Source organism: Triticum dicoccoides, chromosome 1B (genome assembly GCF_002162155.2).
Source record: "Triticum dicoccoides isolate Atlit2015 ecotype Zavitan chromosome 1B, WEW_v2.0, whole genome shotgun sequence".
Classification (NCBI taxonomy): domain Eukaryota; kingdom Viridiplantae; phylum Streptophyta; class Magnoliopsida; order Poales; family Poaceae; genus Triticum; species Triticum dicoccoides.
This window is the reverse complement of record NC_041381.1, coordinates 181811657-181829043: the sequence shown is the minus strand read 5'-3', so window position 1 is coordinate 181829043 and position 17387 is coordinate 181811657. Positions and strand designations below refer to the sequence as shown.

Here is a 17387-nt window from a genome sequence, read left to right as displayed (position 1 = left end):
TTCCATGCAATGTTTCCCAACAGTCCACCGACCTACAGTCCCAATGACGCTCGGTCCTCCATCATGGGGGATGCCCCGACGTGCTCTCACTCCACGATCACTGGTTTAACCGACTACACATTCGAGTAGTCCACCTAGATAGTTTGGCGTTGATTTAGTTATATTCTCATGTAGGTGCTGATATGGACTTAGATTGCCACTTGCGATGCTTTTGATTGTGTGAGTGATGAACACTTACGTGGATTATGTATGATGTGATATTTTAACCTTGCATTCCTTCTCTACCGCTTTTTCTCCATCTTTGTAGATGAAGTGGTATGCGTTGTACAAAGGTAGATGTCAAGGAGTCTACGATTCATGGTCTGAATGCAATGAACAAGTGCTTCGCTACAAATGCAGCTCCCACGACTCGTTCAATAGCAGAGAGAAGGCAGAGTATCATTACAATCACTATGTGCTTAACCAGAAGAGAAAAGTCTGAATTAGTGGGTTCAGTGGATGGGTTCAATGGATGTGCTAGCCAGAAATGGCTTATCGGGTTCAGTGGATGGAAGAACCTGATAATTCTCCTTCAGTTCGTGATAATTGTGGTGTTGCTTTTATTATGTGCTTGCATGTAGACATGCGTTGACCACTTTATTGTTTAGTAAGTAGGCATTTGTACCAAAGAGCTACCTTCTTATTTCAAATGAAGTTTGTGTGAAACTATTTTATATAATGCTTATGTGAGTTTGTTGTTATACAGTGAGACTTAAAATGCATGTTTGTGTATTGTATATCTATTTTTGCTGCAGGGATCCAAGGGAAAAGCACCAGAAAGTGGTCTGGGAAGGGATCTTTACCGAGTGCTACTCTCAGCAAAGTGGCACGCACTGGCAGTTGGTTGTGGTAGTTTTGCCAAGCGCGGCTCTGGGCAAAGAGCTGACGGAACCAATAGATGTGAAGTTACTTTATTTTGTCGAGAGGTACTGTTTGGCTCACAGCAAACTCCTTGTCGAGTGTCCGTGCCCTAGCTCTCAACGAATTCCTGTTTTCCTGAGGTGTACGGCGGATGGCCTTTGCCGAGTGCAACTCTCGGCAAAGGCTTTGCCGGTGGTTATTGGTCCTTTGCTGAGTGTCCGTGGCACTCCGCGTATATGTCGATTCTAGTAGTGAGTGTGGAAAAAAGATGATGACGAGATGCATGTACCTACCAGATCATGACCATGAGATATCTTCCCATAAAAATAGCCTTTGACTGTCATGTCACAAGAATTTTCTCTTTGTATATATATTTTGTTAGTCTATGGCAACGCACGGACACTTAGCTAGTTAGACATGGTTGGAAACGTACAACTGATTTCTATTTTTCCATATTGGAAGTGAAACCACTAAATATTATCCAAGATGAGTAAAACAAGTGCTATGCAATAATTACATTGTTACTATCCCTTTCCTTCCTTGTTATTATCCTTGGCGGAGAAGATGAATCTTTGACACTGGTTTCATCGACTACAGCGGAGAATCCAAGGATCCTCACCTTCGGAGTGATGGTTTTAGTAGATCTCTACATTAACCGTGATAACTCCTCTGAATTTGTTGCATACTTTGGTGTGATGGTTTTAGTAGATTTCTACCTTAACCATGATAACTCCTCAGATCATAAAGCACGCAGTTTGCTGCATACTTTGCCAGATATATCATAGTGTTATTTTGGAATAGCTTTCCAGATTGTTATCATGCATAAATAGGTAGTTGTAGCACCTTGATTGTAACACCCCGAATCCAATGCGCCAAGTGTCTTCCAGTTATTTGTCGTCATTGCCATGTCATTTGCTTGCGTGTTGCATTTTGCCAAGTCATCATCTGCATTTCATCTGCATGTTTTTCTAAACTTGCATCCGTCCGGGTCCTCCCAGTTCTCTCTGTTGTCCGTTCTGAGCCCAACCACACTCGCACGCGCCCCGGCACCTCCGAAATATTGTTTTATAAGGGGCATAAAAATGTTCTTGGAATGAGTTGAAACTTGGCGTGCGGCTTATTATAGTGTAGGTAGACCACCTATCAAGTTTCGTCGCATTCGGAGTTCGTTTGATAGTCCAACCGTTAAACTTGTAACCGCAATAAAGTCGGTATATTCGTCGGGTGTTTTCGGTCTTCGAAAACCCGTGTCGGACTGCACTCTTTCCCTCTCATCTCAGCCCTACTCCTCTTCATATCCCACTAGCCCACCTACCTACCCCCCCCCTTAGCTCCGGACCGTCCAATCAAGATCAAACGGCTCTGAAACGGAGCAAAACACCTAACCCTAGCCCCCATACTATATATAGATGTCTCCCCTGCCAATTTTGGCCTAACCCTTCCTCCCACCTTGTTTTACGCGCAGCCCAATCATCAGCGTCGCTGCTCCCCTCCATTTCCGCGCCCCTCCAGCCCCTACTCGCCACTTGGCGAGTCACCATTGGGCGCGCCGCCGCCAGGGCCAACTGGCGCTTGCCATGTGGCCTGGCTCCCTGACGCCCTGGCCTCCCCGCGCCGCCGCAGAGCCCGCGGGTCCGCTGAGCCCAGATCGGGCCCGAGCAAGCCCATCGGGGCCCGATCCCCCCGCCGCACACCTGAGCGCGTCACCGCCGTCGTCCTCGCCCTGCCGCCGGAGCTTCACCGGAGACCTGCGCCGCCGTCGCCCAAATCCAGCGACTCCACCCTAGGTCCGCTCCTCCGGCCTCCTCTGCCTCGGCTCGCCACCGCCAGGGACCTCGCCTCCTCGAGCGCTTCGCCGCCCGCAGCCACCTCCGCCCTGAAGCTTGCCGCCCCGTCCAATTCCGGCCAGATCCGGCCGGGAATGGATACCCCGCGGCCGGATCTGCCCGTCCCCGGCCTCCTCCGGCTCCTCCCGTGCCCCAATGATGCTGGAGGGCGACTCCTCCATCACCGACCCCGATGTTGACCTCCTGGAGGTGGATGACGACCCAGCCACGTCGGACGTGTCCGCCCTAGACCGGACATGTCCACCCTCCTCGAGGTCCAATTTCGCCCAAGTCCTTTTCTGAAAAGTTATCATGTGTGCATGTTTGTGGGTTCATAACTTTGTGCTTGATGCTCCGATATGCGTGTATAATATGTCAAAATGTTCATCTCAGAGTGCTCTTCATGATGGTCTAGTTTGCATTCATGTTCCTATTCATCTTGATGCCTTAATCCTTGTTGCAAAACTGCTATGTGATATGAACTCCTGTAATCTGCTGATTGTTAACATCATGTATGCCTTTTGTGAGTGCCACAACTTTGTCCCTGTTGATGCTATGATGATGATCTTGATATGAACATGTTCTACTCTGCATGCTATAAATGTTGGTGTGCTTTGCATTCATGTTAGGGTGAATCTTGATATCTTAATCCCTGTTACAAGAGTGCATGTTGCTGTTAACTGCTGAAAACTGTTGTAACTTGTTGATTTGTCATTTTTGTTGCATTTTGTGTGTGCATCCTATGAGCATGATGTCTACATGTTTTAGGAGCTTAATTATGCCATATTTACACGGGTGTAATCCATGTATTTTTATATGCTCTGTAGTGAGTGAATCAAGCTTGTGAAGTGGGCTACTTGCTATTAACTTTATGTCAATGCTGAAACTGCTATATCATGTTGCCATGTTTGCTTGATGCTACCAATTAATCTATGCATATTATGGAGATGCTTATTTGACATACTTTGTTGCACATGCTATTCTCTAGCATTCCATGACTTTTGATGCCCTATATATATCTCATGTAGCATATGTTTTCATTGTCATGAATTTGCCTATATGATGTTCCAGATGTCTGTTAACTTCAGGATGCCTTGTTGTGAGCTTGGTATTGAGTGATACATGCCTCTTATGGAGATGCCCCAGTTACATGATTTGAAGTATGCTATGAGTAATCTGTTCACATGCCATTTTTTCTAATTTTGGGTCTAATATGCCTCTGTTTAATGATGGTAAACATGCTATCATAATGTTGTTGTTTTACACTTGCTGAAATTGTTTCAACTTTCAATCTTGTTTTGTTGGTTGCTACTAATAAATGGGCCATATGTATATGATGTTTCGATGTTATTTGCTCTTTTTATGTGTACTTTGATGTCGTGCTCTTGGTTTCTAGATATAGTTGTTGTAGCATCTTTGTTTCATGCATCCAACATGCCATCATATTAACTCTGCTCATGCATATGTTGCTGTGTTATAAAGTTGCATTTTGCATTGATTATATTGGTTTAATATTGATGCCTATGAACCTGAACCTTAATGATAATTGAAGTATGTTATCTGAAGATGAAGTGAATGTCAAGTTTGTGCTCATATGATTCCTGTAGCATGTTGGTTTGATGATTGCAAAGTGCCTAGTTGCTATTTTGGACATATTGTGGTTATAACTTGTTTGGAGTGTATGTGTTGCACCATTGCTCCGTTTTGAGCATGCTCTACATGAAACTTGCTTGATTTTGCATGTAGTTTCATATTATCATGTTGCATCCATTTTTTGAGAGTGTTTTCTTGATGTTTCAATGCATTTTGCATCAATGCCATGTTTGACTTGTTTTGCTCATATCTTCTAGGCCGTAGCTCTGAACTAAATGAACTTTATATGTAACTTGACTAGAATTTCATGTAAATCATCTTGGTGCATCTTAAATTGCTGTTTAACAACTTGAACATTAGTTTTATTCAGTTCTGGACCAATTTCGAAATTTGCATATGAGGACTTACCGGATTTGTTATATGTTGTTTCCGGCCTCATTTAAACTTGCTTTGATGTGTTGCTCTTGTATGCATCATCTCTTGCCATGAGTAGCATCATATAGGCTTTGTCATGCATCATACTTGGTTGAGAATCATGCCGTGTTTATGTGTTGTGTGTTTACCGTGTTGTTTGCTTCTTTTTGGTTGTGCTTCTTCTCGATAGTTCCTGTTTCGTTGCGACCGTGAGGATTCGTTCGACTACGCTTGGTTCATCTTCACCCATTCATCTTCTTCATGGAATCGTTCTTCTTCCTAGCTGGATTTAAGACAAGATGACCGTTACTCTGGATCTCACTACTATCATTGCTATGGTAGTTGCTTCGTTTTATCGCTATGCTACGCTACCTATCTCTTGTTTATCAAGCCTCCCATATTGCCATGTCAGCCTCTAACCTTTTCACCCTTCCTAGCAAACCATTGCTTGGCTGTGCTACCGCTTTGCTTAGGCCCTCTTATAGCGTTGGTAGTTGCAGGTGAAGTTGAAGATTGCTCCATGTTGGAACCGGATTATTTTGGGACATCACAATATCTCTTATTTTAATTAATGCATCTATATACTTGGTAAAGGGTGGAAGGCTCGGCCTTATGCCTGGTGTTTTGTTCCACACTTGCTGCCTTAGTTTCCGTCATACCGGTATTATGTTCCTTGATTTTGCGTTCCTTACGCGGCCGGGTGTATGGGAACCCCTTGACAGTTCGCCATGAATAAAACTCCTCCAGCAAGGCCCAACCTTGGTTTTACATTTGCCTAACAACCTATAACCTTTCCCTTGGGAGTAATTAACCCGAGGGTCATCTTTATTTTAAACCCCCCCGGGCCAGTGCTTCTCTAAGTATTGGTCCGAACTAGAGCCACTTGCAGCGCCACCTCGGGGAAACTTGAGGGTTGGTTTTAGCTGTACGTAGTGTTCATCCGGTGTGCCCTGAGAACGAGATATGTGCAGCTCCTATCGGGATTTGTCGGCACATTCGGTCGGTCATGCTGGTCTTGTTTTACCATTACCGAAATGTCTTGTAACCGGGATTTTGAGACTGATCGGGTCTTCCCGGGAGAAGGAATATCCTTCGTTGGTCGTGAGAGCTTATAGTGGGCTATGTTGGGACACCCCTTAAGGGTTTAAACTTTTGAAAGTCGTGCCCGCAGTTATGTGGCATATGGGAATTTGTTAATATTCGGTTGTAGAGAACTTGACACCAGATTCGATTTAAAATGCATCAACCGCGTGTGTTGCCGTGATGGTCTCTTTTCGGCGGAGTCCGGGAAGTGAACACAATTTGGGTATGTATGAACGTAAGTAGTTTCAGGATCACTTCTTGATCACTTCTAGCTTCTCGACCGTTGCGCTACTTCTCTTCTCGCTCTTATTTGCTTATGTTGGCCACCATATATGCCTAGTCGCTGCTGAAACCTCTCCACTTAACCTTTCCATACCCATTAAGCTTTGCTAGTCTTGATACCCATGGTAATGGAATTGCTGAGTCCTCGTGGCTCACAGATTACTACAACAACAGTTGCAGGTACAGGTAATGTGATGATCATGACGTGATAGCGATGCTTGCTTGTTTTGAGTTCTTCTGCTTCATCGTTCAGGGGATAGGTTCCTGGTCAGCATCCTGGGCTAGCAGGGTGGATGTCATTTGAGTTTTTGTTTGTGTTTCATCCGTAGTCGGATGTTGCTCTTATGTATGATGTTGTTGTATTCGTGTGGCATTGTATGCCTATTGTATGTATCCCTAACTATTATGTAATGGTACGATATAATGATATCCACCTTGCAAAAGCGTCTCCAATATGCACTTCTATCCTTGGTGGGGCCTTCGAGTTCCTTTAGGATAGGGTCGCATATTGGGCATGGCATTGATAACCCCTCAAAGAGTTTTGCCAACTCTGACATTTGTAGATGTTTCCGTTCAAAATGGACAATGATGTTTCGATAAAAATAAATATCATGTAATCATTACTATCCATCTGATTGAAGGAGACAACATGAGGTGATGGTTGGGAACTTGGAAGTGCGTTCAGGTCACATTCTAGAACAAAACTGCACGACTTCTTATAAAAAACAACAGGTACATAGTAATAATAATTGTTCAGCACTCTAATAATAATAAGTGTTCGACATTGTATGCTAGAACAAAAATGTTACATATACATAGTAATAATAATTGTTCAACACTGTATGCACCTGATCGCAGAATGAATGATTTCCTATGGAAAGAAATGGATAAGTTACATTGATTAGACTATGTCTAAAAATATGATGTTCCTCCTATACTGCATCAACTTCGTATAAAAATGACATGTTTAAATCCGTGGGAGAGGGTGAGGCACATGCATACCTTGTGGCCTTGCCCATGCGCAATTCACATCCATCCACTACAGCAGGTTCTTGATCTAGAGGGCCCTGACCTGCAACTAACAGACCCCTGCACCACGACCGTCATACTATACATCCTGGGAAACAGTGGCAGCTCGCCCGACATCTGCAGAGTGGGCAGCACTCGCTGCTGCGGTAGCGACAAATGGTTCCCCAAAGTAGTGGTGTGGTACGATGGTGAGATGAGGGGGAGGGGCAGATGGGGGAAGAAATGGGTCGTGATCTGGGTAGAAAGAGAGGAGATCAAAAATCGGCTGTTTTTTTCATCTGTGTGGGTAGAAGACCATGGTGATAGAAGAAAGGAATTGATTGAAAGAAGGAAGAAGACCGTTTGATTAAAAGAAGGAAGGAGATTGATCACCGTCATGAATAAATTGATTGCCATGCATGGATTGATTGTGTTTGGTTACCTTACGTGAATTATTTGTTTGCCAAAGATAGAGTCGGTTTGTCCAGCCAGATGAAGATAAAACCGGTGGAGGGAGAAAATAAAATCGCTGGAGGGGAGAGGAGGTTGTACGGCAGAGTTGGACGAATAGCAGGGAACATAAGAGGGGAAACAAAACACTCTATTTATTTTAGGTAGTAGAGATACTGTTGGCTAAAATCGCGCTTGCACTGTTGCGGGCCGGGCCGGGCCGGGCCGCGTTTGATCGAGCTGCGAGCATCCGGCCGCTCGTTTCAACCAGAAATTGAGTGTGCACTTTTAAGATTTTAGGAAACATTTATCATGCTATATCCCAATACACCCTATATTTAGCTACAAATGATCACGAAGCACGCCAATAGGCGTTTCGTTTCCCCTGAATTTGCACGCATACCTTCATACGGGCACGGGTGTTGTGCTTCACCATATCTGTACTGAGAAGTCTGACCCACCCTGGACCACACAAACCTCTCCAGAGACTGTGTACACCCGGTGCACAGGGTTCACAGTGAACTTGACAACCTATAGTCGGAATGTTATTGTCATGTGGGATGCCTCCTGGCCGCCTGATGAGGAGCTGGGGGCAGGATAATGGACGGGCCTATGGGGGCATGGTGGACCGTCCCCTTCTATATCAAGCACATACCCCTCGACCCGTCTCTGATACAATCATTTCTCCCGCAGAAGAGCAAGAGACTACTCCCTTTTCTTCTAGCTTTGCTTGCCCCATATCTACCGCAATCCTTCCTACTACCATTACTCCAATCTGACCTTGGAGGCCGCGCTGATGGCTGAAGGGAGTGCCTGTTTCTACTGGGACGTGGCGGCCGCGAGCTACGGCCATGGAGGTGTTGCACAACACTTCGTCCATAATGATGGTGGTGCTCTAGCCAGGGGGGTCATCGTCCCGGGAGCCGTATCAAGGGCTTTTGGTGGCATCAACGAGATGGATCCCACCATCCTCCCCGGCTACGGTAGCAGCAACGCCCCTATGGCAATCATGGCACCTGCTCGGGAGCCGCCGCGTGCCAGATCTAGCGGCCGGAGGCTCACACGGTTCAAAAGGTCCTGGACCATGGAGGAAGACACGTACGTAGAAAATCCAACCCTGGATTGCAAACCTTTTTATTTGTCCTTCATCAGCTGCATCTTCGTCAGTTTTGTTCATGATTTGGTTGTAGGTTGCTCAAGGCGAAGGTGCAGGAATTTGGCAAAGGGAAGTGGACGAAAGTCGCGTTGTACCTCCCCGGTCGGAGCGGGAAGCAGTGCCGGGAGAGATGGGTCAACCAACTTGACCCCAACATTGAGGTGATCTCGCCAGATTTAAATTTCTTATCTCCCTAGTCCCTACTAGTTGCTTGATTCTGTGGAATTTTGATGATTTATGCTTGACTGTGTTTACGGAAAGAAATTCTTCATTGCATTAATCTAGTTCATCACCATTCAGGAGTGGGTATTAACTCCCGGATAAATAGTTAGTAGTCTTGCATGTCTTTAGTCTAATCAGTAAATGTGGTAATTAATTTCTTCATTTAGGGCACTAAATGATCACCCAAGTAATTTTCTGAACAAAAAATTGCAGGGAAGTAATTTTCTAAAATTAATAGGGATTGATGTTCCTACCCACACATTAGCATTTGAAACGTGTACAAGGCTTCTATGTTCAATCCGTAAATAATAATAAAAAATCTCACTTGCACAAATATGAAAATTTACTACTCCCTCCATTCACAAAGATAAGATGTTTTGGATATTTCAATATGAACTACATGGACTGAAATAAGTGAACAAACACGCCAAAACAAATCTATATAACTACATTCGGAAAAGAAGTTAGAACATCTTATATTTGTGAACGGAGGGAGTAATTGACATGGTGTCTCATTTCTTTAAACTAGATAATTGCTCGTGTGTTGCAACAGGAGTATAAACATTCTCATAGATTTGCTCGTGATCGCACGTCTATTATTATATTGGTCTATTATAATCTAGCAAGACTTTGTATACAATTGTCACGATTTACCTGTCATCTTATTGTTAAGCACTTATTTGGTAAGAATTTATTGACTTATCAAAGAAAATAGTATTTGTGAGAAAGATCGGATATGGGAGTCAAAATGTCATCTTATTGTTAAGCACTTATTTGGTAAAAAATTATTGACTTACCAAAAAATATTATTTTCGGAGAGAAAATTAGAGATGGGAGGAAAAAATCAAACGGGAGAACGGAATGGGGAACCATATATATAGAGAGGTTGGACGAAGGAGAGGTGAAATGGGAACCTTAGGTTCTTTTTAAGTACTAGACAAGAGATTCTTGGCAAATTAAAAAAAATATCTTGATTATTTGTCTTATTGCTTCTACCTATTTGTGAGTAGCCACAATTTGATTTCCCTAAAGTAAGAGTCGATGTTCCAGCCCACAAATTAGCATTTCAGACGTGGCACTTTCATTAGTTGAATCTTATGATTATACGTCCAAAAAATTTGCACCTATAATTTGGTCACCATTTGGAAGTGGGATTAACTCCCAAAAAATAGTTAGTAATATTGCATTTCTTTAGTCTACTCAGTAAATGTCGCAATTACTTTCTTCATTTAGGACACCAATTGACCACACAAGTAATTTCGGGAAATTCATAAGGATAGATGTTCCTGCCCACACATTAGCATTTGAAATGTGCACAGGAATTCTGTGTTTAGTCCATAAATAAAAAAACCACACTTGCACTTACAAATATCCAAATGTGCTAATTGACATGGTGCGTCCTAATTTTTAAATTCTTCTCCACTAAGTGATCGCCCAAGCGTTATCGAATTTGGACAGCAATAGCAAGTGACCGTTCACTGTCCAGGATGGCATTTACAAATGGCACGACTGGCAATTTTAGTGCTGGGGGTGGTATTTTTGACAATAATAAAAAGCATGGCATTTTGTTTATTTAGTGCATTTTTCATTAAAAAAACTGCCACCGTCAGATCTTGATCCTGTGGTCTGTGGGTCATTTGCTGGGATTTCGTCCCCAGGAACGTTCTTGAGATAGAGATAACATTACCGATTTTTTTGTCTTGGTTATTTGTCAAAGCTGCTACATATGTGCGACTTGCCTCAATTTGGTATTCCCTAAAGTAAGAGTCGTTCCAGCACGCAAATTGCATTTGATATGTGGTACTTTTATTAGTCCAATCATATAGACAAAACAAGTCACATGCTGATAGTCAGATACATATGTCCCAAAAATTTGATGGTGTTTATTTGTGAAATTGTTGCTTTTTGTATATTATGATTTTCCTGGATTTAGTGAATATGAGTAGATGTTCCTGCTCCCGGGTTAGCATTTGAGATATGTGTGGGCTGTGACAAAATCGAGCTCTCCTCCACTCCCTCCAGACCGGACTGATTGCACAAGGCGGACCCTACTTCGGTATGTAGGTATGGCCTGCTTCGTCGATGGAGATGTGCATGCCATGAGCCCATGCACCAAGCCCCCTTACCCACTGTCATGAGCCCTATGATGAGTTGTGCACAGCATCAACCCATGCACCAAGACCGCCCTGTTCCCCTTTGGGCCTAATGAAGAACCACATGCCCATCGTCATGCCTCGCTTCCTAGCATTCCTAGTGCTCTTGAACAACAACCCAATGACGATGGAGATGGATGCTTTGCATGCTAGTTGCGCTCCCGGCAGGGCCCTCCCCTGGCGCACCACTTTTTGTGCCGGTGTTGCCTCCCATTCTCCCCGCTCCTAGCTCCACACCACCCTGGTCATCCACAACAAGGAGGAAGACGCTCGCGAAGGTCACTGATTTAGAAAAGTCAGCATAGCCCATGCATGTGTGCCAAGAACGAGGTCGTTCCCATCGCCCAGCTCCTGCAGAGGCTTCTCTGCCAACAGATGGGAGTCATTGGTGAGGCTGAACAGGTCAATAAGGAAGAGGTTGACTGTTTCGTGGCTCTGTTCTAGGAGAGGCTGCCAGCCATAGCGTCACGCTCCGGACGCTTTTCAAACTTGACTACGATTTGATGATAGTTCAACTTTTTGGATGTGCTAGTGGGGCATGATTTCAATATGGTATCCAAGCCAAGAGGTCTCAAGTTCAAGACCTTACCAACACATTATTAAAAAAGATTCTGCGGCCTACATCGATCCCACTCCTCAGGACTAAAATAGCCTAGATGTGAGGGGAAGTGTTGAAACATATTGCATGTTTCTCTTCATCAGTTCAATTTTTTTGGATGAACTGACTGGAGCATGAATACAGTATGGAGGATGCTTTGATGGAGCATGGTGGCGAAGGTGGCCATGCGATGCCATGGCCAGCGAGCGAGTACGTCACGGGGACAACCTGATCCCTTGTTTCACCTAATGATGTATTCATGATCCATCACCGAGTCTCTCCCATGTTTGAGACGATATATAAGTTTTTTCCTCCTCCACCCATTGATCCTCAGGTGAAAGTAACGAGTTTTAGCACCTCCCTAGTTAAAATTTGCGATCCTCGAGATTTGTCTCTTGGTTCCCATGACTTGATCCCCTTGTTCACCAATGACTATTTTGGGCTTATTGGCCTTATGCATGCCGTGGCCAAGCTTATTGACAAAACTCTTTCCATGAGGTTGGCTCTGGAAATGAATGATATAGTTTCCATTGCACAAAGTTCTTTCATTAAGAGGATAAGCACCCACGATAACTTCATTTATGTGCCCAATGTGGCTAGAAGATTATACCACATCAAGACACATATGCTCTTCTTCAAGCTCAACATAAAGAAGGCCTTGGATTCTTTTAGGTGGGCCTATTTTACAGCAATGTAATTTAGTCACCATGGCTTCCAAGGCCAGTTTCGGGGATGGAACTCGACCCTTCCCTCCTCGACTTCTTCTTGAGTTTTTCTCAATGGGATTGCTGAGGATCCGATCAAGCATGGTCGTGGGCATTTTCAAGGGTCCGAGCTCGGCATTGACCCGCTGCACCATATATGTAGCAAGTATATGACCTAAGGAAAACTTCATCCTCTTGGTGGGCGTCGCACGAGCATTCATGGTTCCCTTTACCTCGATGATGTGGTTGTTTTATGTGCCCCTATCAAGTAAGAAGTCCAATTCCTCGCCACCAAGTTTGCCTCTTTTGGGGATACTACTAACCTTGTTACAAATTGCAAAAAGAGCATTGTTTCACCTATATGGTGCAATAACAACAACCTTGATGACATACTCTAGTCCTTCCCGACATGTTTCTTATCCTTCCCATATGTTACCTTGCATTATCCCTCATGGTCAAATATTAAGGGTGGTCCACTTGCAACACTTTGAAGATTAAGCCACTGCGAAATTAGCACCTTGGAGAGGGAATCATGTTGATACCGCGGGCTGCATGATCTTGGTCAAGGTGGTGCTCACGCGACTGTGGCCATACACCATCTTACACTGTTTGACCTCCTCGTGAAGGTTTTTAAGAAGATTGATAGCTTGAGGTTTGTCTATCTTTGGGTGAGGACAGACAAAGTGACCGAAGGCAAGTGCAAAATTAACTTGGAGCAAGTTTGCACTGGAGGAGTTTGCTGGTCGGAAATTCTTTATCCTAGAAGTTTGCCAGCGTGCTTCACTTATTATGGTTACGGATTGACTAGGATGAACCGCAAGCGGTGTGGTGCGGTATGTGGATGTCATGCAACAATGATGAAGTAATCTATTAGTGGAGGCCACTTAAGTATGATTGCTAATGGAATTAAAGCCAAATTTTGAGAGTCGTCATGGCTGGAGGGACTGATGCATAAATATATCGCACCATTTAAAAAATCCCGCAAGAAAGGCGGCATCATGGACAAGGTTTTAAGAGATAAGTTTTGGGTTCTACAGACTGGTAGTCAAGGAGTCCTCAAATTAGAGCACAGCCAATAATTCATCATTCTGTAAGACAAACTTGCCAATGCATGTTGTCATCCAACCAGACATCCAGATACAATCATGAGAAAGCTGACCAACAACGGGAGTTATACCGCCTCATCGGCTTACAAAGGCTCAGTTCGTCGGCCTCATCTGATCCAACTTGCATGCCATAACTTAGAAGGTTTGGGCATCCTAAACTGTAAGTTCTTTGCTTGGTTAGCCATCGAAAATATGATTTGAATGACAATGATTGCAACGTTGTGAGTGACCAAATTGCAACCGGTGCCCTCTTTGAAACCAAGTGCAAGAATTAGTGGCTCACCTCATCATCAAGTGTCGGTTCTTGCCTCCAGTTTGGAAGATCTATTATCTTGTTCTTCATGCTAGTATGATGCTTTCTCCTTGTTTTGATACAGTAAAGTCTTGGTTGAAAGAGGTCCTCAAAAATTGGCAACCGAGGAAATCTCTACATTCTTTGCTCCTTCTTATTGGATGGGGGATTTCTAAGGAAAGGAATCTATGTGTCTTTCGAAATAAAGTGAGGCCGGTGGCAACCATTGTTCGCCTCATCCAAGATGAGGGGTTTCTTTGAGCTATCGTGGGGGCCAAGCATTTGAGTAATGTAATGTAGGAGAGTAATTTGGTGTCTTTGTGGTTGTTATTTTACAAACTTCTGTTGTTAATCAATAAAAAGGTAAATGTTTTTCCTTGTTCCAACAAAAAGAGCACTTGAGTTTTTTACTGAAAGTTTTTAAATCTCGGGAACCTCAAATTACACAATATTGATTCCCAAAATTTTAGCAAACACAAAATCTGTGTATTTTTAATAAGATATCTACAAAATAAATAAGCCATGTCACTTTTTTGTATGGGTCAATCCTCTCCAAATAATTATCCACATACTAACTTTTTTCCTTTCATTTTTTCTATCAGGCTCATTCCACCGTTTCATCAATTTATATGTGACATAGATGAATTTTGTGAGAGTATCAGGCTTAGTTGGAAATTTTCTCACCAGTAGATTCCTGAGATACTTTAAGATTCCTTAGATAATTTGAGATTCTAGCTATGTTTTCTGATCTTGGCAAATTTTATCTTGTTTCAGAGTGTTGCATTAGTTTTTTTTGTTTCAATGTGTTCCATTACATAACAGGAAAAATCTGACCTGAAACAAGTGCATTCTTATTTGTTGGTACAAGAAAAAACATTATGATGGATTTTGAAACAAGATAAATGTTTTAATAAAATTTTGGTACTCTTAGACAACACAAATTTTGCAAACAACCATAAAAGGTAAGATAAATCTCAAAGCAATGACGAATGGTGGGTGCATGCACGGCATATCCATGCATAGTAGAAAAATGACTCTCGGTTGACTTCTAAAAAATAATGCTTCCGTGCACATGAGTGTTGTGTTGTGTAAAAAAGGTAAAGGTAGTAGATATTACTTTCGATGTGTTGTGGTGTGTTCAATTGTACTTCAATGGAATGTTATGCCATAATTAACCAACTCACAAATACTTCCCTTGCAGAGGAAAATATGGACCGACGCGGAAGACATCAAGCTGATCGAGCTGCATCAAACCTGGGGGAACCGCTGGTCGGTGATCGCCAGGCTACTCTCAGGCCGGTCGGACAACAGCGTCAAGAACCACTGGAATGCCACCAAGCGCAGTCTGAACGCGAAGCGCCGGTTCAAGAAGAGGAACAACAAGCAACCACCTCCTGGCCAGCTCTCCCTTCTTGCGGAGTACATCCGCAGCATGGAGCCGCACACCAGATCACCCGCGGAGACATCTCTGGTGTCCCCACCATTGTATCATGACCAAGAGCATGGTGGGCAGAAGGGGATGGCCGGTAGAGATGCTCCCGTCATCATCGCCCCTACCGCGCAGGTGCACCCGACCTACCCCAATCCGGCCATGACTGGTATGCACTACCACCCAAACCTGGCCAACATGCAGTACTGGGCGCCGGATTTGAATGTCACCGATGGGCCAAATGAGGGGTACCCATACTACATCCCTCCCAATATGCACCTCAACAACTGCCTGCCATATGGTTTGTCGCTGACACAGATGGTTAGTGAGCAAGACATCCAGCAGGCGGCCAATGCGAGCATGAACATGTACGCTTTCACCAGACAACATTCCCTCCCGGCGAGCAACCTAAAGGAGGTGGCAGGGATGCACCGTGAGTGCTCCGCCAATAACCAACTGGGCAACATGGGCGGTGGAGCTGGCGGCTGGTCCTACTACTACGGCATAGACGCCGCTGGTCCGAGCAGCCCTGCTGGAGGTAGTGCCAGCGTTAGCGACCCTGATGACATCGACGTGGTGCAGATGGCCTCGAGGGTGTTTGCCGCACAGTACTAGGAGGTGGTCACCCTTCGATAGACTAGATTCAAGTGAGACATATATGTCCGTGGAGGATTTCATGTCTAAAGGGAACAATGAGATTGTATGTGTGTTGTGCTTATGTACTTTCTTTGATTTGAGTATTTTGTAGAAGTACTTTATGTGGTCCATTTGGGGAAGTACATTAATTTCTTTGCATTTGCTAATCCTTGGGAAATTGTTTCAGTAGATTTCAGTAGAGAAGAGGTAGAAAAACGAGGCAATGTCAAAGGTGAAACCGCCGGCCGCAGCATATCTAAAGTGCCCGAGACAAAAATGACGTTGCTGGCCTCGGCATCTCCATGGAGGACTAACAGAGGGTTGATAGGTTTAGATTGAGAGGTGTGTGGTTGTCGATGACAAAATATGTGATACGATGGGTGGGAATTAGAAGGAAGGCATGAGCGGCAGCAGATCGGACAAGAAAGGGTAGTGAGGCAACGTGCGACAACGTTGTCAGTTAGGGTGGAGGCGGCAGTGCTGCCGATGATACGAATGGGTCAGTTAGAAGAGGAAATCACTAGTGAAGGAAGAACGGTGGCCAGCAAATCAACTAGAACAAAAAAAGTAAAGGTTAATTATATGGCTCTTACTTTGTTGTACTAGTTGAGACTCACTTGAAGTTCAGATGATAGAGTTGAACAACTCCAGTTGAAAAAAATGTAGTTGTGTCCCAAACATTACAATTCATATAGTGTAGCTGAAATAAACGATGTAGTTCAAAAAGTGCAATTAAAACACGCGATGCAGTTGAAACATTGTTGTTGAACAAGAGATATATGTAGTTGAAACACATGAAAAATACAGCTAAAACACATGATGAAGTTGTCAAAATGTTGTTGAATCAACTACATAAAGTGTATACTAGTTTCTTACCAACTAAACATTTATGAGTTAGCATTTCACTTGTGCATCTACTTACAGCTGAAATCATTTGACTAACCATGTGAGACAACAAAAGATAGAAATTTCTATAGCTAGACACCGGGTCCTCCCCATCTCCTTACTAATGTGTGAATAATGGATCTAGGAAAGACCCATGTTACCAGCCAGGACCAAAAACAAGATCTGAAGAACCTCCAAAAATCAAGACTCAAGTTTGTTAGACCCTCGAGCCTAAAAATTAGAAGTCAAGCCAACCACCTGAACGTGTAGCCCATTCCATGGAAATACATCCTGGGTTGATGGAAACTGATTCTAAGGAACAAATGTTTTGGAAAGTCAAAAGGAAATCAATGCCCAAAAATGTAAGCGATATTGATCCAAAATCCAAATTTAGGCCAGCCACATCAGTAGTGCAGAGACATCTTGTGCAAATGGTTTTTACCCCTTTCAGTAACATAGTTTCCAACCATCACCTTGCTAGTGTGGGTGATAGGGGGGTCCATCCACGTGACTCAGATTAATCGTCTGTGATAGGGTGGAAGCATGCATACATTTGGTGAACAAAATGTATGTGATGCCCGAACCTATCCCACACGCTAATTGTCTGACAAGCATTTGTGATATATCAAATTCCTAAAATGCTCCATCCG

At 43.7% G+C, this 17387-nt stretch overlaps 1 protein-coding gene across 1 annotated transcript; it reads left to right on the top strand.

Moving 5' to 3' along the window:
- Positions 1-8352: 8352 nt before the first annotated feature.
- Positions 8353-15901, top strand: LOC119303475 (transcription factor MYB36-like). The gene is made up of 3 exons (XM_037580612.1): positions 8353-8654; positions 8747-8873; positions 14989-15901. The coding sequence occupies exons 1-3, from the start codon at positions 8353-8355 to the stop codon at positions 15829-15831; spliced, it is 1272 nt and encodes a 423-aa protein (XP_037436509.1). The 3' UTR covers positions 15832-15901.
- Positions 15902-17387: the final 1486 nt, after the last annotated feature.

What these genes read in the sequence shown, in the direction of transcription:
- LOC119303475 (XM_037580612.1), top strand. Translation starts at nt 8,353, where the DNA reads ATGGCTGAAGGGAGTGCCTGTTTCTACTGGGACGTGGCGGCCGCGAGC. An exon ending in TGGACCATGGAGGAAGACAC is followed by an intron (nt 8,655 to 8,746) that starts GTACGTAGAAAA and finishes ATTTGGTTGTAG; the next exon opens with GTTGCTCAAGGCGAAGGTGC. An exon ending in AACTTGACCCCAACATTGAG is followed by an intron (nt 8,874 to 14,988) that starts GTGATCTCGCCA and finishes CTTCCCTTGCAG; the next exon opens with AGGAAAATATGGACCGACGC.